This window comes from Neopsephotus bourkii, unplaced genomic scaffold (genome assembly GCF_033783945.1).
Source record: "Neopsephotus bourkii isolate Nb327-2 ecotype Australia unplaced genomic scaffold, CSIRO-AGI_Nbou_v1 NB_357, whole genome shotgun sequence".
Lineage (NCBI taxonomy): Eukaryota > Metazoa > Chordata > Aves > Psittaciformes > Psittacidae > Neopsephotus > Neopsephotus bourkii.
In genome coordinates this window covers 453,674-478,010 of record NW_026900863.1, presented here as the reverse complement: position 1 = coordinate 478,010, position 24,337 = coordinate 453,674, and the positions used below count along the sequence as shown (strand labels likewise).

At 37.7% G+C, this 24,337-nt stretch overlaps 1 protein-coding gene across 1 annotated transcript in view; it reads left to right on the top strand.

The window, feature by feature from the left end:
* RANBP17 (RAN binding protein 17) overlaps window positions 1–24,337 on the top strand; it is a 154,156-nt gene that overhangs the window by 3,810 nt on the left and 126,009 nt on the right. The window contains exons 5-14 of the mRNA XM_061348402.1: window positions 2,280–2,345; window positions 2,886–2,990; window positions 5,578–5,743; window positions 7,340–7,413; window positions 7,926–8,045; window positions 8,301–8,447; window positions 9,539–9,711; window positions 12,268–12,461; window positions 16,296–16,401; window positions 17,991–18,126. Coding sequence (XP_061204386.1) covers window positions 2,280–2,345; window positions 2,886–2,990; window positions 5,578–5,743; window positions 7,340–7,413; window positions 7,926–8,045; window positions 8,301–8,447; window positions 9,539–9,711; window positions 12,268–12,461; window positions 16,296–16,401; window positions 17,991–18,126 — 1,287 coding nt within the window. The remainder of the gene's footprint in view (window positions 1–2,279; window positions 2,346–2,885; window positions 2,991–5,577; window positions 5,744–7,339; window positions 7,414–7,925; window positions 8,046–8,300; window positions 8,448–9,538; window positions 9,712–12,267; window positions 12,462–16,295; window positions 16,402–17,990; window positions 18,127–24,337) is intronic.

Genomic DNA, 24,337 nt, shown 5'->3' with positions numbered 1-24,337 from the left:
GTTACAGTCTTACATTGTTGCTTTTGTGTATGATAGTGGGACTGCACCTGCAATGTAATGCTTAGGAGAAATCACTTTACATCCCTTTCTCTGAAGTTACTGAAGAAAGCTTATGTAAAAGTAGAACTGAAGTACACAAAATTACAGGACACTGTACTTGTTATGTGATTGTGGTCCTTGTTTGCCCCATTCCTTTTTCACTTAATGAGAAATTAATGCCTTGTATTTGTGTGCATGGGCAGTTAGGCATCTGCGTTTATGTATGTTCTCTGTCCATACATGTGAAGAAGAGTGAAAAAAAAAAAAATAAACCAAAAGACGATTATAGTGTACAATATAGGGAGATAATAAGTTATAGTGTTTTTATAACTTTACCTATTTTAGCATATGTATTTAAATCTAACATAAGTACATTCTATGTAGGGATATGGGAAAGTTTAGGAGGACAAATCACTCATCTTCCCTCTCCAGTAATTGGATGAGGCAGGAATGTTCTTGTTTTATATTTATTTCCACGGTGTTTCCTGTTTCCACACTGCACTGGTCACTGTTAGAAAGATATGTTATACGATAGGAAGATGATCTTGGTATATAGGATTTGAAAATTGGAAGTAATTTAATGTTAGAGTGCACTTGTTTGCTGTGGACTGTTCACTTTTCAAGTTTACAGGTCAAATCTGGAGTAAGCACTATCAGTGGCTAAAGATAGAGGATATGTAGCACCTTCTGTGGAGTAAATTTGAAGAAAGTGGTTGGCTGTCATGGGTTATTATCCAGACTTGGTTATTTCATACATTTTAACTTGTACAGAAGGGTTCTTGAAAGGTTTTCTGGAAGATGTTTAATGTCCTTTAAGAGTTCAATACAGCTTAATCTTTCTGAGTGTCTGTGTGAGCATAAAGCCTAGTGCTTATTTTGAGGAAAAATAATCAGGAAATTTAAGCTATTGGGAAATTTACTTCCAAAATGATCTATTATGTATGTATGTGTTGGTGATCGTGGCAACTCAGCAAGAAGATAGGAAGTTATATTTCTTGCCAATAAATTTCTGATTTGTTTTTCCATCTTCGTTTATAATACTGCTGAAGTTAATGTACTTTTTGAGTTACATTGGGAATGTCTAATAAAAGATAAGTTGCAATATTCTGGTTATTAAAAACAAACTCGCATATGATTCTCCACCAGTTTGCAGTTATTTTTATGAATGTACTGTAATTGGATTTTGCATTTATTATTAAACTGATTGCAATATGAGTCTTAAGTGTAGCTCATTAAAAGTAGAGATTTAAATACAAAATTGAGCTTCTTAAGAGATTTCTTTAGTTAAATTAAGAATTCCTGTAGAAAAGAAAATTAAGCCATAGATCTACTAGTGAATTAAATTTTAGATAAAAATGTAAAAAATAATCCCTAAACAATACTAATATCTGCTAATAATTAGCATAATGTAGTTTCAAATACATATGCATTAGTTTTCCAGTTTAAAGTTCCTCCAGTATGAATTTGAGTATGATATAATGTAGGAAAATGGGTTAGCAGCTAGGACTGTAGTTCTGTTCCCAGCTCCTTCATAAGTCACCACACAGCTTTTCACACCTGTGGGAAAGGGGAGGTTGCATTTTCCATGTCTGTAGGCTGGTGTGATGTAAGGAACATTCATATAGGTTTATTTAAAAAATGTGAAATGTAAAAGGAAGTTCTGTTTAACTTACGGAACAGGATGTTTAATCTTACTGAATGCAGAAAGGGCAGCAACATAAATGTTGCCTGAGAGTTCTCTGACATTTTGTCTATTGCTTCATAAGTTGAACTTTGGGTGAAGTTGCAAAAATGAGTGTGGTTGTGACAAGTATCAAGGAGATTTTGACAAGGATGGCATTGCTTTTTTGAACACTTGGGGAGGTAAGCCTGCAAACTGCAGCTGTGAAAGTAGACCTAGAGATCTTCCCCCTAACTCAGTGACAAGCCTGAATTGCAGTTGATTTTAATGGGCTACTCACAGTCTTATTTTCAGATGGGTTTTTGTTAATCACACAGTTCTTAAATCATGATTGATAATGATTTTTTTCAGAGCCACATAGGAAGTTTGAAGGTCTAGTTCTACTGATGTTGATAGAATTTGGCATGAAAGCCTTCTAAACAGCTTAGGGTATCTCAGCCTAAAAATTCTTGATTCCAGAAATGTTTGAAAATAGAAAATTGTCTGATTCTAGAAGTGTTGAAAAACACTAACTACAAGCTGTGATGTTTGAGCATTCCTGTCTGGTTTTTTTCTGCAGGGCACTGTGGACCATTCCGTAATAGGAGTGATGATTCTCTCAGAACTGACTCAGGAAATGAATCTAGTAAGCATGTTTGTTGGGTTTTATTTTTTTCCTTCCACAAGGGATGTATGTATTGGTCAGGAAGCAATGTGTTGAATGTTTCTGCCCTTCAGAAAAATGGCTAGAGGAAGATTTCTTAGACATGAAGGGATTAATATGTACTTTCCTCCCCCCATCAGAATAGAAAGGCAGACTAGAAATTCATGGTGCAGGGATTCTACCTGTACCAGATACCCTCTATCAGATATGGCATGTAAGTTTCTTTCATCACAGTCCCTAGAACTGGTAAAGCAAAGCAAGTGATCAAATTCAAGTGTATTTCTGGTAATGATATTGTTTTGCCTACCTCTTAACCTGAGGAAGTGCCTCAGAGCTTTCTTTCGATCCAGAGATACATACAACCTTGAAGGATAAAAACAAAGGACTTCAGGAAGCTGTCAAGAACTGTGTTTAGTGCTGAACCATAATTTTAATTTCTGGTGTCAAATAATCTGACAGATATGTCTGTCGTAGTTATGGCAAAGAAGGGAGCATTGTTTATTCTATCCTAACTTGTCTTAGGTTGATTATTCGAGACCTTCAGCAAAACATCGTAAAATTGCCACCTCATTCCGTGACACCTCTCTAAAGGACATACTGATGCTTGCGTGCTCACTTTTGAAGGAGGTGAGGCTCTTTGCTCTTTATAATTGCACCTAAATCATTAACATCATAATTGTCCCAGTTTGAGTCCTTAATCTTTTCTGAGTTTAGGAATTCTGTATTATGGATTATGTGACACCCAGTTAAGCTCAAGTGACTGAAAAATTACAGTCCTCCTTGTGTGTCTCTTGCTGTCTGTCTTTCTGTCTGTGCCATCTCTCTTTTTATATCTTGCCATAAAGAATGAAATACCTAAATTCTGAGCTTCTTTTTTTATGTTTTTCTTGATTGCATCTCAGTTTTGTTGGGTCTGCCATCTCAGTATTTGCTAAAGCATTATTTATTAAACTGGGAGCGACCAAGACGACAGACAGATGCTCTGTCTTGTGGTATGGCAGTGCAGTCCAATCTGGCCAAAGTGGTTTTCTCCTTCACTAGTTCTCTTAACTTCTCTGTAGCATTTTGGGGTTATTGAGGCTGCAGCCTCTCGAGAGCCTCGACAGGAGGTGGTGAAGGACTGCACACTGTAAGCTAGGTCTCTCAGGAGCAGGTAGGTTGAACTGAGATCAAGGCTGGAATTTGCACTTTCCCTTTTGCATTGATCAAGGCCTTCTATAGCAGTGGAATTGGCACCATGAGGTACCATTCTAATTCTCTTAAGCTCAAGAAACATTTTGCTTTTGAGAGCATCTTATTGTTTGAATGTTGCCTTATTTCTATTCTTTGACACTTGCAAGTGCTGGTTTATTTGTTTTGTCTGAAAACCAAACAAATTGGGTGTTGAAATTTGGATGCAGGCGCTTAAGCTAGGATCAGTGGATAATGGTTACAATTATTTTTTTGGCTAAAGGAATAATTCTCAAGGTTGAGAGTTGTGACTGAGTTACTGCTAAAAAAAAAACCAAGAGAAACTGTGTCAACTTAGATTTCTTTCAAAGTATGTTTTTAGTCTAACTAGCATGTGTTACCTCACATGGGCAGTCAGTTTAAAGGGCATGTGTGGTCAGCTACCAGTGCTCAGGTGACAAGCAGTGTATTTATTTAATATATAGAGCAATTAAATAGTGTGTTAACCCTCACCTCTGAAGGGGAAATGCTCTGCTGATGTACAGAGGATGTTTTAAATCAGTGTTGGGATTGAACATTAATGGAGAAATCGTATATAATTTAAAAGAATTGGATACTTTGGAAGAATCTTCTTAGAGATAGTAAATCCCATTCCACAAAACAGCAAGTGTGAGAACCTGTATCCTGCAACAGGTTCCTAGCTTTCTTGAAGCTCAGCTCGTCAGCAGGTGCTTTATTAGTCTCTCGTATGTTGAAAGGTTTGTCTGAGTAACATCACACAGATTTCCTTACAGAAACATAAGAAAATTAGAATTTGTTCCTTTATAATGCCAACTGCAGTAGAGTAGGCTGGGTTTAGAAATATTTTGGTGTCTGTAATGCACTGAAAAATACACTCACACAACTAATTCCACAACCACTAATTCCACAACTAATGAATGTGGAATCACTAAAATAATCCCAAGAGGTTAAACATTACTGAGAAGATTGGTGGCAAAACAGGTTCTGTTCATACAGGACATACTAAAATATAGTGTTGATTTCAAAGCTAAATTCATAATTTAGTGTCAATTCTAATGTGGTGCAAGAGTTATTATCAAGTTAATGAGGCATCTGATGGCACACAGTTGATTTAAATTCCTGTCATCAGAATTTAAAACCTTCCTGTTAATAAACCTGAAATGTGACTTTGAATTTAAATAAGGAGCAGATGAACTAGCTGGAGTTGTTGCACTTGGATTTATTTTACTGTTTTTTCTAGACAAAATTATGTCAGTTTTTTGTTCACAATCTGCATCAGTGATGAGTGAATTTGAGCTTTGTTTTCAGTGCTATTGTGTATGTAATCTTGAGGTAGTAATATCTTCAAGCTAAAATGTTATTATAGAAGGGGATGGATAAAATGTGTTCTCACAGTATGTTGAGTTTAGACTTCAAAATTCAGACAGTTTGTTTAGCTTAAAGTACCTTTTTATTCTGACACTACACAGGTTATAAAGCAGTAGAAACAGTAACAGCAGTTTATACAGTTGTAAATAGCTATGTTTAGATTCCAGACTGCTCATTTCATTGTGTTTTTAATGCCACTTTTTTCTACAGTTAGCAAAGGAACAGGTTAGCAGCCTGTTTTTCAAACTGAAAAATAACCAATTGTAGAGGTATTTTTTACCCATATGAGGCATCTAATCTATGCTCCCCGCTGGTCTGGAGTAACTGAAGTTACATGACACCTTACAGTTTAATTTTTGCAGTGAAGTTAACACTCTTTTAACAGTGTTGGTGATGTGCTGAGTTTTACCTAGAAGTATTTTATGCAAAAAGATTATTTCACTGGGCTCTGTAAAATTTATAAGCTTTAGCGTGACGTGGAAGATGTGTCTGAGGTAGTAATAATAATTTATTGGTCAAGGATTTATTTTTTTTCTCTTAATACTGCTCTCTTGCTTTGAACTTTGCAGTTTTATATCCAAACATTTTCCTTTTCAAAACTGTTTTTAAGGCATGTTCTGCGCAGGTGACCTAACAAGATTTCTTTTCTCTTTAGCTCTTGGCAAAACCTTTAACGCTTCAGGACCAACGACAGCAAAGTCTAGCAATGCAACTTTTGAAGCTTGTACTAAACTGTCTTAATTTTGATTTTATTGGAAATTCAGCTGACGAATCTGCAGATGACCTGTGCACTGTGCAGATTCCAACAAACTGGAGAACAAGTAAGAAAGGACCATAACTGTTAGTCTGAAATGCATTTATATCCAGTGGCTGTATAACTGCTTTTGTCACAGGACTTGCAAGTATGAAATAATTTCTAATGTGGAGTAGATATTTTTTTTTTTTTGTGGCGAGTTGTTTGTAAACCTCTTCTGCTATTTCTGTCACACTTCTATTGTTACTTTTACAGAAGGAAATAATAAACATAGTCTGTAGCATAAATATTCACAGTAAATTAAATTCTCCTAATTAGACACTGAATGCTATTCTCATTCCTGGCTTGAGCAACTTGAAGAAGTACTGCAGTTGCAGCATGTCTGTTTTCCCTTGTCTTGAGAAAACTGTCATCATCGTGGTTTAATGTGCTAGTATGTGTTCTAGTATGTGATCTTCTTAATGGAGGCAGCAGGAGGATTGCATCTTGGTTCTTAGATTCTAGAGCTTTGACTTCCTGGGTTATACAGTGCAGGTGGTGGTCTAGTATAAGTATGTCTGTGGTGGTCTGACCCTGGCTGGAGGCCAGGTGCCCCCCAGAGTCACTCTGTCAACCCCTTCTCAGCTGCACGGGAAAGAGAAAATACAACAAAAGGCTCGTGGGTCGAGATAAGGAAGGGGAGATCACTCAGCAATGGCCGTCATGGGCAAAACAGACTCGACTTGAGGAAATGAATTTACTACTGGCTAAAATAAGAGTAGGGTAATAAGAAAAACCTGAATCTTAAAAAACCTTCCCCCACCCCTCCCTTCTTCCCAGGCTCAATTTTACTCCTGTATTCTCCACCTCCTCCCCTTCAGTGGCACAGGAGGGCGGGGAATGTTGGCTGTGATCAGTTTGTCACATGTCTCTGCTCCTTCCTCCTCAGGGGAGGAGGGTTTTCCCAAAGTTTTAGTTAAGATACTTCAAATTATCCATGAAGGGATCTTCCTTTGGTCATTAAACACAGGGAAAGCCTAAAGGAGATTAAACTTTATTATGTTGAGGCTTTATTTTACACCAGTCATCCTATAAAATAATGCTTATAAATGAAATAACTTCATTTGTGAGATTTTTTTTAATTGTGAATTATTGGTGAACTTCTACTCTGTTGTTACCCCTTCATAAAATGTGGGGTAGTGTTGTAGTTCATTTGCATTATAGTTCATTTGATATGATTCCTCAGTGTATTGGTAACTGTTCAAAGCATTTTCTTCTGTTTATCAGTCTGTAGGCTTCAGGATAGTCTTTGGAACTTCTTTTAAAATCTTGTCTTTTTTTAAACACAGACTAAACTAATTCTTAGTATCTGGAACCTGTCTTGTCTTAGTGTACTACCATAGTAACCTGAAGGAATCAGTGTACCTACGTCTATTACAAACCGGACAAACTATTGCATCATCAATAAGGGAAGTATTCTTTATGAGCTATAGCACAGATTAAATGTTATAAAAAGAGTATGGTACTTTGATATTTTAGAGTGAACTAATTAATGCATCAGTTCATAATTTATTCTCAGTCACAGTGATGGCTCTTACTGTTTTGTAAGAGAAGATGATTCAGTTAAAATAAAGATAATTACTGCTTGTAGAGTGTGTTAAAACCTGTTTCTCTTTTTCCATAGTCTTCCTGGAGCCAGAGACCTTGGACCTGTTTTTTGATTTGTATCATTCCCTTCCACCTATGCTGTCTCAGTTAGTAAGTGAAACTTAGTGATTTACACTCAAGTAATGATGGAAAATAGTCTTTTAACAGCTATACCTTGGTGATTTACACTCAAGTAATGATGGAAAATAGCCTTTTAACAGCTATACCTTGTACAAAAGACTGTTTTATTCCTTGCATTAGCATTTTATGAGCTCTTGTGGCTCAGTGCCCAGTCAAAATGTCTTTTCTTTCAACTTCAGACCCAGTTTTCATTTGTGAATCTGAAAGCATCCAAATACCTCCTCCCCCAGTTCAGCATTACTCAGCCACATAGACAACATCCACCTGATGATTTTGATGAAGTCAGAAGCTGTTGTAAAGGGGAATTTTAAAACAGCCACATCAGTGTTTAGTGATTGTATAGACATTGCTGCAAAAATAATCTTCAGCTGCAGAATGTACTACAGACAGCAATGGACTGAATTGCTTTAAACTTTTAAGATATATTTATTCTGAAAGCTTAATTTTCAGTCTTACAGGTTTTTTTTTTAATTATTATTCAGGCACTTTCTTGTCTAGTGCAGTTTGCTTCTACAAGGAGATCTTTATTCAGCAATCCAGAACGTGCCAAATATCTTGGTAATCTGATCAAAGGAGTGAGACACATCCTGGAAAATCCACAGGTATCTGTTTAATTTTTATTTGGTTTATTTGAAATGCTAAAACGTTATGGATTTGTTGTCCCAGTTACAGCCTTCATTAATATACTCAGTCGATCAAAGCCACTTTCAGCCAGATACCTGTTTGCTTTGATTTTCTGTTCAAAACAAAGCAAAACTCCTGTGCAGATAAAACTGGTACCCAGTTACCAAGACTGCTTATACAATTTCTGCTAGATTGAACTATTGCCTTCTGAAAAATTGCTGCTTTTTATTTAGGGTTTATCTGATCCGGGTAATTACCATGAATTCTGTCGGTGTTTGGCTCGGCTAAAGACCAACTATCAGCTGGGAGAGCTAGTAATGGTGAAAGATTACCCCCAAATCATCCAACTTATAGCTAATTTCACTATTACTAGCCTACAGGTAAGAATATATACAGATTTGGTTTTGCCTCTTGAATGAGAAAGAGGACTGGCCCCGGTTCTCTGTGGTGTTTGTGAGGAGGTGGTGATGCTTGTCTTTGCGTGAAGTGCATTTTGTCAGAGATGTAACTCAGATGTAATATAAGTTCTCTAGAACTGGTTCCCACTTTTCTAGTGCAGTTTTGTAGTGGGAGCAGTTTTAGAGAAAAGAGCCACAACCGAAGTAGGGCGTAGATGAATGTTAATCCTTCAACCTTAATTCTTGCCCTCAAAAAACAAAAATCCAACAAACTACACCCTTTGTACAACCCTAAAATACGTAACACCTATGCTCCCATGTAGACTTTGAAGTGCCTACACTGACTAGGTTCTTGAGTTGTGCTTTTGTCCATGTATATATATGTTTACACACATGCAATTGCCTGTATGCTGAGCTGTTGAGTGCAAAGTTCCCATCCAGGCTGGATTCAGAAGCTGCATGGAATAATGGTTACATTTTTATGGAACCTACATCTGTATGAGGACACATATCGCATGGTCAAGATTCTCACAGTGTTAAAAATGTTACAGATTTGTTTTTGAATTACATCATGATAGAGTCATGCACTGTTTGAGTAATAAAAGAGTTGTTATTTTATCATTTCCTCGAGAGTCCTTCTCTGGTCTTCAGGGTAACAGCTGAAGATAGTAACCTTCAGGAGAAGATTTTGACCTTTGAATGCCTGAGTTGTCAATGGCAGCTCCATAAGCTTAGAAGAGAAAAAAGAGATCCATTTTAATTCTTTACATTACCTGTTAGATGGCTCTGGACAGTTTCTCACTCCATATTTAGGATTTGTGAATGGCCCTTTCACAGCACTTAAATCTCACCGTGAACTGTTTAAGAATCTAGGCCTAGGTCTGAGTCTCCTTAGAGGAGGTAAGAGTGCCTAGAAGTAATGCTGGATCTAATGTATGCCATAGTATGTCTCAGTTCTGATTGGGTCCTTCAGTAGCTATGTGAATGAATAAGACTAAATAAAACAGTCATGTTTAACAGCTGAAATTTCACACTGGGATGCTTTAACAGAAGTATGTTTTGTTTTCTTACAGCACTGGGAATTTGCTCCAAATAGTGTTCATTATTTGCTAACTCTGTGGCAAAGAATGGTAGCATCTGTTCCATTTGTGAAAACAGCAGAACCCCACCTCTTAGATACATATGCACCTGAGATAACAAAAGCTTATATTGCTTCTAGACTGGAATGTGTTTCTGTAGTTATAAGGTAAACTTGTAATTGCAACTTTAAAATTGTAATGTGGAATGTTTAATTTTCTGATTTGTTGGCATATTGTATTTTGGTTCTGTTTAAAATGGAAGTACACTGGTTCTGATTACCATGGTGATTTCTTTAGCTGATCTTAGTTGGCTGATACAATTTTACTCATTTTGCTCATTAAATCCAGGCCAAAATCAAATGTAAATTCTAATTGTGTTTTCTTTCATGGGCCTTTGTGTTTTGAAACAAGCCTATTCCCCGCACCCCTTCTTTTTCAAGGCTATCTAAATTAACTGTATTGTGACATGTTTTCTCAGTGGATCACATTCTAGGGCCATGGAGGGTAGAGCGATGGGGGAAAGAAGATTGAACCCCATGCATGAGAAAGGGTGAGACAGAATAGAACAAGCTAGTGAGTGGCAAGATTGAAAGTGGCCAGTTTAAAAGTTCTTAGCTCAAATCTTCTTTTTAATAGTTTCAGTAAATGACCTTGTAGTCCACTGTATAATATAGCACATAAGAAAAAAGTGTTTAGACTGCTAGAAAGGATTTAGTTTTCTTCAAGGGCTTTTATGAATTCCTACTGATAGGATCTCCTGTCAGACTACAGGACTGCTTTTGGTTTTCAATTTTGCATAACTGAGATGATGTTTGTTCAGTTTATGTGAGGAACTACATTCAACTTTACCATTATTGTCCTTTTTGTCTTATCTTGGCCAACATCTCATGTCTACAAATTACATCATTTGCCGTCTCACTGTTTAGTAACTAAGCTGTAGTTGGTGTTATTTGCCTTATGTTATCACCATAGGTACATTAAAGGCTGACATCCTTAATGGCTCAGAATCATGAGCTTCACTATCATTGGCTCAGGACCAAGAAGTCATAGTACCTAGGGGAGCTTCCAGTGTTCCAGTGCTAGGACAGAGATGGAGGAGCAGCTGGTTGCAGAAGCAGTGAGTTTTCATGGGCCTTCTTTCAGCCAGCCTACAATTCTAGTGGCATTTTTATCTTCTCTGTTCAGCTTTTCTGTAGTGGAATCTCAGGGTTGAACCTTAAATCTCAGCTTTTTTCTGTACTGAGTGGTACATTCCATATCATCTTCCAGACATGAAGCACTTAGTAGGGCTGAACTGCTGGGTCAAACAATCTGGCATGACCAGATCCATTGAAATGAGCTCTTGTCTTCATCAGCACTGAAAATTCAGTGATGGCACTGACGAGAGATTTCCTGAATGTCCTTGGTACATTTTGGAGGAGCAAACTGTCTAATCCATGAAAAAAGCCAACAGGGACAAGATGAGGAAAGTACTAATCTTCTTTTCTACCAGTCTGTCATTCTTAAGACAGTCTGCATAATGCTGTTGGTATATATCCATTCTTAGCTCTAGGTGATTAGTATACCACTGTTGTATTGTCTTATTCTGTTATGTGATGAAAATCCTCAGCTGTGGCATTTTTCTACATAACAATATCAAATGTAGACTTTAGCATCAAACATCCAGACCATTCTTGAGAAACATGGGATGTCTGGGAGTCAGTTTCATAGGACTACTTACGTTTGCTCAAAGGAGATGAACTGGTATCTTTGCAAACAAATCCTGTTTTCTGGGATGACCATTTTTCTTACAAACCGGTCAATAGCTTCATCCACCATTCAGAAGCCATACAGGTCCTTCATACAGAGAAAGACTTAGCATGGAACAATGGAAGGAAAGTTACTTTTGCCTTTGGAGGGTTTAAATAGCTATTCTCCCTTTCAAGTAAGGGTGAGTAAGGAGGTTATGATTCTTCTGCAAAGGGTCACCAAGAGGATGCTCTTCTACAAACTGGAAGGAGAACTTTTATGTCAGGTATTTGTAAATACCTGAGGAGAGGTCTGTTTCAGCCCATCTTGGACATTAGAATTTTCAGGTGCTGTATATCTTTCAGAGTTTGGTTGTTAGCACTGTTAGCTTTTTGGATGTTACTGTTATCTGTAGATTGATTGCTGCCTGTGCAGTAAAAGGGTAACCTTCTGATGAATGAACCTTTCCTACTATGGCTTGTGTAATGAGTATAGTTACATTTTATGGCAAGAGCTATTGGTCTCTTTGTTATAAACATTCCGTAGGGTCACACTTGTTTATAGCAGGATAGAAGATTTACAAAGCAGTTGCATGGAACTTTAGTGAAGCTTGCTTGTTGTTTTGTGGTCTTGTGCTTAGTTTGATGAATATATAAAATCCATTTCTACTTAGTATTCTGTTCTTTCCTCTCATCGTCCTCTGCAAAAGATGCTGCTTGTTAACAATCTAATGTTCTTTCTGTGTTCATACTGCCAACATCTCTTCTTTGCTTTTTAAAACATGTTACGAGGAAGGCGCAAATAGCATAATGTTCTGTGTTTGTGTGGATGTAGATGGTTATGTAGTAGAGTGAGACCTTATGTCGGTCTACTGTATTCACCAACTGCTAAGGCTTTTATAGTTCAGTGGTTCAGTGTCAGTGGTACAAGGTCTGGATGGGAAAAGAGCTGTCAAGGAATAGTGGCTAAGTGATTACATTTTATTTCTATTCCAGAGATGGCTTAGAAGATCCGCTGAATGATACAGCTACAGTATTCCAACAGCTGGAGCAACTGTGCACAGTGAGCAGGTGTGAATACGAAAAGACCTGTACATTTCTTGTACAGTTGTTTGACCAAAATGCACAAAACTACCAAAAACTATTGCACTCTTCTAGTAGGAATCCATTAGAAATCACAGTTCAGGAAGGTTAGTATTTAATTTAATTTTTAGACTGTGTTTTATGGGCAAATAACCATATACTTGCATATGAAAAGGAGCAGTGATCTTACAGCAGATATGACAAGACCTTTTCTCAATCTAGAAATTAATGATCCGAGTCTGTACACTGGCAGTTGTTGTGTTTTAACATACTGTTACATCTTCAGAGTATAGGCATGAGAGCTGTAAAAACTTCTAATTGCTGGAAATCAACATTTTAGTGCCTCAGGTGCCCACATGGGAACCAGCTGCAACTTGATGAACATTTTTTGTAAATGAAGACGCTAACTTGCCGTCTTTTTACATTTATGTGTCTGTAAAAATTCATGCAAATTCCTTAATTTATTTTATACAGCTCTGTTATAATGAATTACCTAATTAAAAAAAACCCTCAAGTTAGTTAGTGTATGTTTTTAAAAATAATAAGTATTTTTTATATCTTTTTTCATATACCTATTTCAGTCCTCTCTGTATCTCACTTAAACTGTCTTTATAACTACTGGCTCTTTCCTAATACAGTTGTCTTATGGCTGTTGCATCTTTACATGGATAAATGGTGTTATTTTGAAAAGGTGAGACAGGTTACTGCATAATACAGCTGTTTCTTTGCATGCCATTAAGTATTCATGATTGATTTTGCTGTTCTTTTGTCGAGTTTGAATACGCTGATTTTCTTCTATGTAGAAGCCATTTTTTCACTGATTTCTGTAAAATCTTCTACTTCTCTGTTTTATGAATACCACTTTCTTCCATGCACCCATCAACATTTATTTGGGAGAACTTTCATTGCTGACCTGATCTCATTGACCAGCTGCAGTCTGAATTTCTACTCCATTCCCCAGAACTGATGAGGTAGAGGGAAACAATCAGCCAGAGTCTGTCAGTGTCAGTGCTCTGGGGGATTGCCCTCGTACCTCAGAAAACATGTGATGCAGTTTAAATACTGTGTTTCTTTTCTGCAAACTAAACATTTGTGCTCATATTGAACAATAACTGTTATATCCCCTAGATATACATGATTAAATTTAGATGTTTAATGGCTTTTAATGTTACGAAATAAGTTAATGTAATATTAAGATCTCATTTTATTATACTGTCTTGCTCTCTGTATCAATAATGATGTGGTCATGGTTTGCTAAAACAATAATCCCCAAGAAATGGGTCATTAACAGTAGTTAATGATTACTTGTGATCCATGGTAATGACTGATTTCTTTGGGATTATTGCTGTTACAAACCATAATTACAGATTATTACAGCAATAATTATTTTCTAAAAGAAAAGATGTTGTCTGCCTCAGTAATTGGAAAAGCAAATGCACAGGAAATTTTAAATAGTGAAGATATAAAAGAGGGAAAGAAGTCACACCTATGAATTGGTATTGTGCAAAGAGGAGAGGGCTATCATCAGAAAAATAAGTATGGATTTAAAATTGAGTTACTGCAATTTGTAAAAAGAAAAATAGGAGTTTTATTTTTAAAAAGGCTATTGGCCAAAGCAGTGGTTCTGCTCTTTGAACCATCTAGCACCACACACAGTTGCTTTTTGATACCATCCTCAAATGGCCGTTCTTTAGTAGCTGTTAATGCTAAATTTATTTGGGCATTGTCTGTCCTCTTTGACACTTCAGCTTCTTGCCATTTTGCTAATGATGGTGCAATCTCTTAGCAGCTGTTGGTACTGCAATCTGTAGTGTGTCTGACGGGGTTTTCCTTTGAAGTGTCCTGTTTGTGAAGAAGCACAGGGAAATTGAAACAGGGAAATACGTTGATTGTTGGATAGCTGATGCTGTCCTTCCACATTATTAGGACTGGAACAAGAACAATAGGACAAGATATTTAAAGTTTTCCTCACATGTTGTGTCATGTGTCAAAAATCAATGCTTGTTCTCTGTTAGAGATCTCAAGACTATTACATACTCATGTGGTATATTTAAAAAATAAGACTGAGATTTAAGATAAACCTGAATGCTTTCCTGCACTTGTGTTGAAATCATCTGCATGTTATTCCATACTCTGTATTATCTTTTTGTGTACATTTGATAGAACACCCTGTGCTATATACCTCTGACTGAAATACAATTGCTTATGATATATAGTCACCAGATTCAGACCATGACGATACTGGAACACCTCAGAACTCCCTGAAGGAGCTTAGGAAATAAAGTATTCCGTGCTCTCTCAGTTCCATGTTGTCCTAAAATACAACATTGCAAATATGAGGAAATGAAGTTTAGTGTTACATAAATGAAGGCTAGTTTATCAGATTTGAAATAAACATGAAATAAAACCTCAAGACTTTTTGTAGATACTGTGCATGTCCTGGTATGTATGTAGAAATACCCACAATAAAGTAACTGATTTACAGTCATAACATGACCTCATTTGTTTATCTGTAGTTTATCCTTTATGTTAAACTTCAGAATGAGTTCAGAAGACAATTTATTCATCAGGGTATTGTCTTCACTCTTGTAAGTTATCCTGTCATCACTTGGAAGAATCCTAGTAATGAGGGCAAGACACCTCAATATTTCACTTACGCAGTAGCCAAGTTGTCTTTGCTGCATTGCTATTTTCAACCAGTTTATTTCGATTTATTACAAAGTATATTTTGTTAAATGAAGATTGAGCCTAAAGGTAGCTTTACTGTGGTATAGTCTCAATGCATTTTAGTTGAGGAAGAAACCTTTAGTGGTATCCTGAAGTTTTAACAGGTCTGTATGTTACTTTGCTATTCAGTTCTTAGTTTTGATCATACTTTAGGGAAAAATACTGCATCTTTCCTTGGAGAGAATACCATTAGTTACTTGATCTACAGCTTAAAAAGCTGAGGCAGGAATTGGCATGCCTTGAGTTGGGTATTAGTAGGTCAGATTTAAAGATATTCCACCTTAGTCTGCCAGAGAGGCTAAGACAATCCCAGTTTTGCAGTGTGGCAGTTACTTTCCAGCAGAGAGGCCAAAAGAATTTCGCTGAGTTCAGTGTTTGTGAGTTCCGTATTTATAAAGCCAGATGGCAGAATTTGAAAGCCTAAAAAACACACCACGTACACAAACTCAGAGTTATTTGTAGAACCTTAGCTTTACGGAAATTAAGATCTTTACATTGTACTTTAATGGATTCTTGGCCCATGGATCGTATAAGTGCCATAGTGGAAACTGTTAGCTGAATCATCTGGAAAATGGGAGGCATGACAGCATGGATTGAAAGGGATGAGCTCTTGTCTTTCAAACCCTTTTAAAACCAATCCAAAGAGACTTTCAAAACATTGTGGTCATTCACAAACTTTCCTTAAAGAGTATAGCTGAGTTACAATTATTTTCTTATGTGCAGATCATTTTAGATAATAGTTTAATATTCCCAAGTATTCTTTATTTGAAATAGAACTAAGAACCAAGTAGATTGGAGTGAGTCTCAATTGCTTTCTAATACTATGATAAGGAGATGAAACAGCCTCACTGCGAATAAATTGTTCTATGCCTTGAAGTAACCTGTGGCAGGCAGGTGAAGATGGTAGGTTAATTTTATGTCTGATCTTACCAGCTGAGTTTACTTAATTTGTATTAGGTTAATTCTTTGGTGGTTTATTTATAAGTGTGTCCAGATTAATAGGCTGTTCTACTTTATCTGTTGGTTCTGCTCAGAATTTTTTGTTAGTTCATTTGTCTGGGTAGGTTTTAGCTCTGATAAAGGAAGAAACCTAACCATTCTCTTGACAGCATCCCGCAGTCTGGTACCATATAGAACTGCTAATTCCTTATGGAAGTGTTGTACTATTGTACTGGTTTATAATCATTAACAGTTCCTCTTTGTTTTCATGTTAGGATGTCTGGCATGGCTTGTCTATTTTGTGGGTGCTTTTGTGGGAGGCCGATTAACATACACTAGTACTGAGGAGCATGATGCTATGGATGGGGAGCTGTCCTGTCGGTAAGTGTGGCTTCATTTGAATTCTTTATTTTGCTCTTTTTTAACAGTGTTTAATATCAGCAAGTACTTTGAATTTAAATGTTTCAATTTTTTGTCCTGTTCTTGGATGCTGGGTGCTAAGGGACTGTACTGACTTCCTGTGGTTTGAGACCAGTCCGCTGGCTTTGACCCCTCCTGATTCATCATCCTAAGCAGTGAATAGTCATTAATGCAATCATTTCAAAACTATGTTTCAGATGAAGGGAATATTAAAGGCAAATATGTCTCTTATTATAAACAATATTTAGGTATGCCCATGTAGATACGTGTTTTCCTCTGTGTTACACTTGTATACAAGTGTTAATTTTATTAGTTGTGAGTTATGGCTATTATTTTCTGCACATTTACATTAATTATTGTGGGTGAAGAATTGCAGAGGAACTGCTGGTCAAACACTGAAAATTTACACTTCTTTTCAGACTAGAACTTGTTAAAAAAAGAAGGTTTAAAAATGTTCATGCTAAAGTTGTCCTTTTGCAAGTTTTAGGGCATGGGGTGAGCTAGGGATTGTTGTGAAGGATACCTGTGTCTTGTGGCAAACTCAAATTAAGTGGCAAACACTTCCTAAATCCTTGTGTTCACCCACAAGTGTGATAAAAAAGGTGTGCATGTTCGATCCTCTTATTTACATCCACTAGCTAACACATGAAGAAGGGCATACAATTTACAATTAGATAAAGAGCTTTACATTTTCTCCTTTGTTTCTTGCGTTTGTAATCTACCCTGGGGCTCTGTTGTGTTAGCTGTCTTCCACTATGTTCTTATTAAAAGTGAGAGGTTTTAATATACAGGCTTACAGATGAAGTAGCTACTGACTTCTAATCCAGTGACTGTGCATTTCAGAATTGGGAAAAGGTGAGAGTAAGTTTTTAAATTGCTAGGGAATTAGGATTTCAAGGAATAGGTAGCAGAAGAACATGGGAAATTAAATAAAAAATATTCCATTATCTTAAAAAAAAGGTATTACATTTTGTTCTTAGCTGCCGTAGTCTGAAATTCATTCTTGGAAATCAGTCCTAGTAATTCGGAGATCTATGCCTATGAAGTAAGGATTTAGGTCAGAAAATACATGTTCAGATGTTTTAAGAGAGACAGAAGTGGGAAGAGGTGAGACAGTGCATTATGCATATGTAAATTTATTTCCAAGTACAGTAGTTTCAGTTTCCAAGGAACTTGAACAGCTCTTAGCTTGCACTTACAGTTTGAGACCTGTGCTTCTTCAGTTTCTTTGTTTCTTTCACCATGGAATTGATGCGCTGAGAAAGAAAAAGCAGTTGACAAACTCACTGTGGTATAACATGCGTATCTGAGAAAATTTCAAGTGACAGAGTAATTAGAAAAGCATTATGTTGATGTTTATGTTTCATAGTGGTCATTTAGCATAATTAACATCTAACTAAACAAAACCGTAGAAGAAACTTAGGCAAACAAAAAATGGTTGATAGGTTCCTAAATAAATCAGCTGTGACAATATAATATGATGTAATTTAAGAATTCTTCCTGAAAATTGTGGGTTTTTTTGTCTTTTTTTTTTTTTTATTGTCACAAAGAGTTTTTCAGCTGATATCTTTGATGGATGGCCAGTTACCACAGTCCAGTAATGAAAAAGTACAACTGGCAGTCCTGTGGTTCTTGGATCAGTTCCGTAAAACTTATGTGGGAGACCAGCTTCAGCACAACTCAAAGGTAAGAGTTTGGTGTAAACCACTACCCTTGAAATGAAGAAGCCTGTGCAGAAATTCACCTGCCCATGCATCTTACACATAAAGGCTTCTGAGCTTATCTGTTGGCTGATTTGCTAGATGGAGAGATAGAGGAATAGATAACTTATTGATGTTTTGCTTATCTGAAAATAACTTATTTATAGGTTGTTTATTGGCTTCCTACCATGTGTGCATTTGAGTTTGGTGTGCAAAGAGTTAATATTTTAACAGCTATGTTCATTAAACCATTTTAGGTTACTTTGCATTTCAGTTTTTTATTTCAAACATTTAGCTGGGTTCTGCTATATTGTGTTATATTTCACAGCTGGGTACACAAGATTTATTCTTTTAATAGTTCTCTTCTTTTGACATTTACTCATTTATGTGATTTCCACTGTATTTCTCACATTACTTGGCTTTTCTGCATTTTAAATAGGGAAGAGGGAAAAGTAAAATGCATTTTTGAAGAAGCAGCACTTAATTCACCTTAACTGTAGGGGACAGTCATAATATAGATGTTATAAAGAGAATGTCAGTAAGATAAGATCAATTGATCTTGAGAAAGACTGAAAGAATTCTGTTGCAGCCCCAAGCAAATCTTTAGCAAGAATTGTGACAGTGACTGAGATTTGGTTTTACTTGTGTAGTACTCTATCCTTGCTTTCTGGTGAACAGTCCAAATCTCAAGAATTCTTTTATCCCTTCAGGTTTGAACTGTACTTCAACTTTATTGAATTGTTCCTCACTTAATATTAAAGTTTTACACTGCATGGAATTACTTTTTCATGAAAGCAGTGTGTTCCTTTCAATTGTCAAAGCTGATTTTTTATTTTTAAATATGGGGCACTGCTCTTAACACTAAGTAACACAATGTACACAGTAAAAACATACTCATGGTCCTGGTATTTCTGCTAGCAAAATTCCTGCTGATGGCAATTCAGAGGCAACATGGCTGTAGAGTAGTTGTTGCTCTGATCTCTGATTCTTGGGGTACGTTTTCTTTAGATCTGATTTTTGAGGGGTTTGATTTCACTTGATATTCTGACTAACTGATGTGTAACTGTGGAGAACCACTGTCAGTGTAGTATGCTATACAGATTTTGATAGGAGATTGTATACCCAAGCTTTTGATGTCCATCCTTACAGAAGGCTGGAAGAAGCACTTGCGTGTGGGTGAAGCAGTGGGCAGGAAACTGAAGTGCAGTATTTATACTTAATCACTTGGAGCTCCATTGTCAGTAGAAAAAAATGTGAAACTTGACCATTTGCCAGCTACACCAGAGTTTATCCAGCTCAGCTGTGTGTTCTGAGTGACTGTCATGCTTTAAACCCAGCCAGTAGCTAAGCCCCACACAGTCACTTGCTCACCCCTCTAGTGGGATGGAGAAGACAATTGGAAAGGTAAAAGTGAGAAGGCTTTCTGGGTTGAGATAAAAGCAGTTTAACACGTAAAGCAAAAGTCATGTGCACAACAAAGCAAAACAGGGGAGTCATTTGCCACTTCCCAGGTCAGGCAGGGTTTTAGCCATCCCCAGGACAGCAGGGCTCCGGCACACCTAGCAGTGACTTGGGAAGACAAACACCATCACTCCCAATGTCCCCCCTTTTGTCCTTCTCCCCCCCTAGTTTATCTGCTGAGCATGATGCCATATGGCATGGTATATCCCTGATCCTAAGGGTCAGTTGGGGTCAGCTGTCCTGGCTGTGTCCCCTCCCAACAACTTTTGCATCCCAAGCCTCCTCACTGGTGGGTGAGGAGCAGGAAAGGCCTTGACACTGTGTGAGCTGCTCAGCAGTAGCAAACACATCCCTGTGTGATCAACACACAAACCAAATACAGCCCCATACTAGTTAACTGTGAAGAAATTTACCCCAACCTAAACCAGCGCAGTAACACTAAGACTGCCTGTGCAATTGCATTGTGTGTGACAGGTTAAATGGTTAATTATTGAGTAAAATGCTAATATTTCCATTTGAATTACTGAAGAGTACTTTGAACAGGAAGAATGAACTTTCACTGAAAGGACGTGGGGAAAAACTGGATGAATTATAGAAAAGGGGTTTTTGTTGTTTAGTTTCATTGGTTTGGTTTTTCTCCCTGCCCTGATAGGTAGGCATGAATCAAACTAGTAATATATCACCAGAGAATCCCAGACTGGTTTGGGATGAAAGGGAACTTAAAGCTCACCCAGTTCCAAACCCCTGCCATGGGCAGGGACACCTTCCACTAGAGCAGGTTCCTCCAAGCCCCTGTGTCCAACCTGGCCTCAAACACTTCCAGAATCATATTCTGTATATTTACTGCTTCTGCATGTCTTGTGTGTGTCTTATATGTAACCAGACTGGGAAAGTGGAAATTCTGCAAGGCTGTCATGGTGTTCAAGGGGTGTTTCTAAATTCTAGCCCCAGTCTGGCAACTCCAAAGTTCATTGCAAATACATTTTCAAACTGTGTTCTCTTTGTTGCTTTTTATTAATGGCTTGATTACATTATCTACCCCTATAATTTAGTTTGCAGTCAAATTCCACTTTCTTTTTTATTTTGTTCTAGTAGGCCTGATACAACAGCCTCTCATTTGCACTGATAGAATCTCGTGGTCAGTATGACATTATTTCACCAGATCTTATAACAAGAGCTGTGTGTAAATGTATCGGAGCTCCCAGTTTCGGTGTGTTTGTTTGGGGTTTTTTAATTTTTAATAAAACCAAATGAGATGTTTGTATACAGTTTACACTTAAGAGGAAGGCAGAAGGCAGCCCTTGTATGATTTCTCTGGTTTATCTTGCTGTAGCAGCAAGCATAGCAGCAGATGGCATTCTACCCTCACAGTTGTAAATCCTCTGATACTGTGTCTCGCTGGCAGCTATCTACAAATGTGCAATAAAAAGGCTCACACTTGGAAGCAGAAAAATCAGACATATATCAAATGACTCAGTTAATGTACGTTTATATAAACATTCAGGACTGCTTGTATTGTTTTATTTACAGAACAGATAATGGAAATTCTGCATGCTTCAGCCATAGTGAGGTAATTTTCGAGAGTATTTCTCTATCTGATCATATTCTTGCATACAGAAAAACAGACAATGGCTAGAGAAGGCCAAAGAGTCTAATGAAATTGTAGAACAAGTCATCTATATAAATATACACATTTTTTTCCTTAATTAACTCATAATCTTCAGGATAAGAAAAGGGAACTCATTATAGAAAAAGAAAATTGGGTAGGTAAATTAATGCAATTTTATTAAACTCTTATTATCTACTGGGGCTTGCTGTCTAAAGAAGAAAAGCAAAACCTTGAGGATCTGTTCCATGACACTCTAATATACTTTTAGTACCATTGCATTACCAATACAAAAATAACACATTAACCATCTGTCATTTGGATCAGGTAGAATTCTGAATTAGTATGTATGTATGTTGAATGTCAGACTGGATTCTCTGGTACTGTACACCACTATTAATATCTTTCTATCAATGCATGTTTTAATGCTGATATGACTTAACTTTCGCAGACTCATCTTTTTGTGGCATATTGTGATTTGATCCTGGCAGGGTGGTAGAAAATAAGTTGGCTGGAAAAGCACTGCATGTGCTTTACTGGAGCTAATCGCAGCTTCTATCTGTGCTAGCTCTGGCATTCCTGTGGGGTGCCAATGTTAGCTACTGCTATAGTAGTGTACTGTTGCACTGAAATCTGATTCCTGCCATCAAACGTTATTTATTAGACAGAACATTTCAGTTTTGAATAAGGTTTTTCCTTTGAAATATTTAAACATATCAACAGCTATAGAATTATTTCTATTTTCAAGTGACAATAGTCTGGGAGGAAGCAATCACAAAGCACAGGATTTGAATTCTGAAAGATCTTCATGAGCTGGAGACTTAACCTGAATGTTTAAAATGCTGGTGAAGCACCATACTTAGGAGTGAAAACTTCCACTTAAAACTACCACTGGGAAGTCTCTGAGCAGGCACTGTTATTTCAGAAGATGCTGTGGAGTGAATCAGGATAACTCAACAGTGTGTGTTGGATTTGCACACAAGAAAAATACAACAACTTTGTGACTGAAGTAGCAGGAATATTGTGTCAGGTGCTGGGATTTCTTGTTCAGCTCTGAGTATTTGTCTCTGATGGGGCTTCAGCTGGAATAATGTGTTCAATTTGGCCACCATGCTTTTGAGCAAACTGTAGGCAAGTGGCAGGCTACACCACCACAAATAAAATGCTGAAGATAATCATTTGGTTTAGTTTAGGAAATAGAATATCGGTATGGGACAAAAATTAAGGATGTCAAGAGTAAGTGTCATGGTTTAAACTCAACCAGACGGCTTGTTACCCACTCGCCCCCCCCCCCCCCCCCTTCTTGCCCTCCCCCTACTCTCGGAGGGACAGAGAGGAGAATCAAAAAGAATGCAACTCCCACGGGTTGAGATAAGAACAGTTTAGTAACTAAGGTATAACACAAATCACTACTGCTGTCACCAGTAATAGTAATGATAAAGGAAATAACAAGGGAAGAGAATACAACACCTCATCACCAGGTGACCGATAACTTGCCCCCCAGCCTCACCAAGCACCGACCGATACCTCCTCCAACCCTGCAGTCCCTCCTAGCCCTTCCGGGTAACTCTCCCAGTTCCCTCCTGGGCATGATGTGCTGTGGTGTGGAACACCTCCCTGGTCAGTCCGGGTCAGGTGTCCTGTCTCTGCTTCCTCCCAGCCTCCCTCCTCCCTGGCAGAGCATGAGGCCCACAAAGTCCTTGGCCAAACCAAAACATCATTGTTTTTCAGCTCTGTTCCCAGCTGAAAGTCAAAACACAGCCCTGCACCAGCTACCAAGAAAGAGAAAAATGACTGCTACTGCTGAACCCAGGACAGTAAGTTTAGAAAAACTGTCGAGCAAATGTTTTCAGTGCTCTTCAAGGGAAAGACAGGATGTAATTGGCTTAATTTGCAGCAAGGAAGACTTCTGGAAAGCTTTCTTAACTATGCCAGTAACAGCACTGGTGGGTACTACCCATGATGCTGTGGAGGCTTTTGGATATGCCCATATGCCCAGGTAGACTTAATTCATTCCCCCATAAAGTGCAGAATAAAACGGATTCCTGCTGTCTAATCTCATGTTTCATCGTAAGACCATTACAATTGATCAAGGTTGTTTGCTATGGCTTAGCCAGTGAAGGGTGTGCGTGGGGGGCAGCGAGCCCTCCTGGTTGTATTGTGTGTTGTGTCCATCAACCACAATAAGGAAGTTTTCTGTTATTTCAGGATTTTATTTTAGCCTGGTATGTTTCAAGTAACTCACTGCAGCCATTTTTAAAGGAATAAGTATATGAGTACTAAGAGTGACAGGAATTACAGAATCTTCGAACACGGAGGAGACTGACTCCTTTTCCAGCTCAAAGCTTGAGTTCAGTCATTTATCCATGCTTAGAATGGTCTCTTATTAACTGCCCAGCCACTAGCGGAACTTTCATTGGGTAGTCTGCGGTTTAGAGAGACCGGTAACATCTCTGCTAAGTTGTGTAACTTCCCATGGCAAGTGCAGAAATTAAGTTGGGGGTGCTGAGAATGCGGTTTAGCTGCCTTTTGTACTGTTGGTTAAGCACAGGTGCTCCATCAGTTACAAGCAAGTTCTTACCTTGCTGAGGAAGTCGGATGAGATCTTGAGGTTTGCACTTGAATGCTGCTTGTGTTACAGAGTGTATTTGTAAACACATGTATTTATTATATACTTCAGTGTTTTTGCACTTGGGATTCTTAATTTAGGCTAAACCAGGATCAAAAGGCAAGACTTGTTAACCAGGACCTTTTCCTGCTTTCGGACACGTTAGAGATTTGTCCTTGGAGGGGAGAAAAGAAAAAAAGCAACAGGAGGGGTTCATAGCCTTTCCCAGAGAGATTCAAACTGCATCTATTCCAAATGTCCCCTGGGGAGAGCCTGGATCAGCAGCTGATGGCAGGGGCGGATGTATTTGGCTCTCTGGCTGTCTCTTAATCGGTAGTCAGAGATTGCCATGAGTAAATCAAACCGTAACTTGTTGGATAAGTAAGTACTGTTGGTTAATATATCATAGGAAATTTTTCTTAGCTAAGTTAACTTCTAAAACTTCTTAACTTAGAATTCTGTCTTTAACTTGAAAAAAAAGTTTAACACTAAGGCATCTTCATAACCTGAAGTCCTGACACT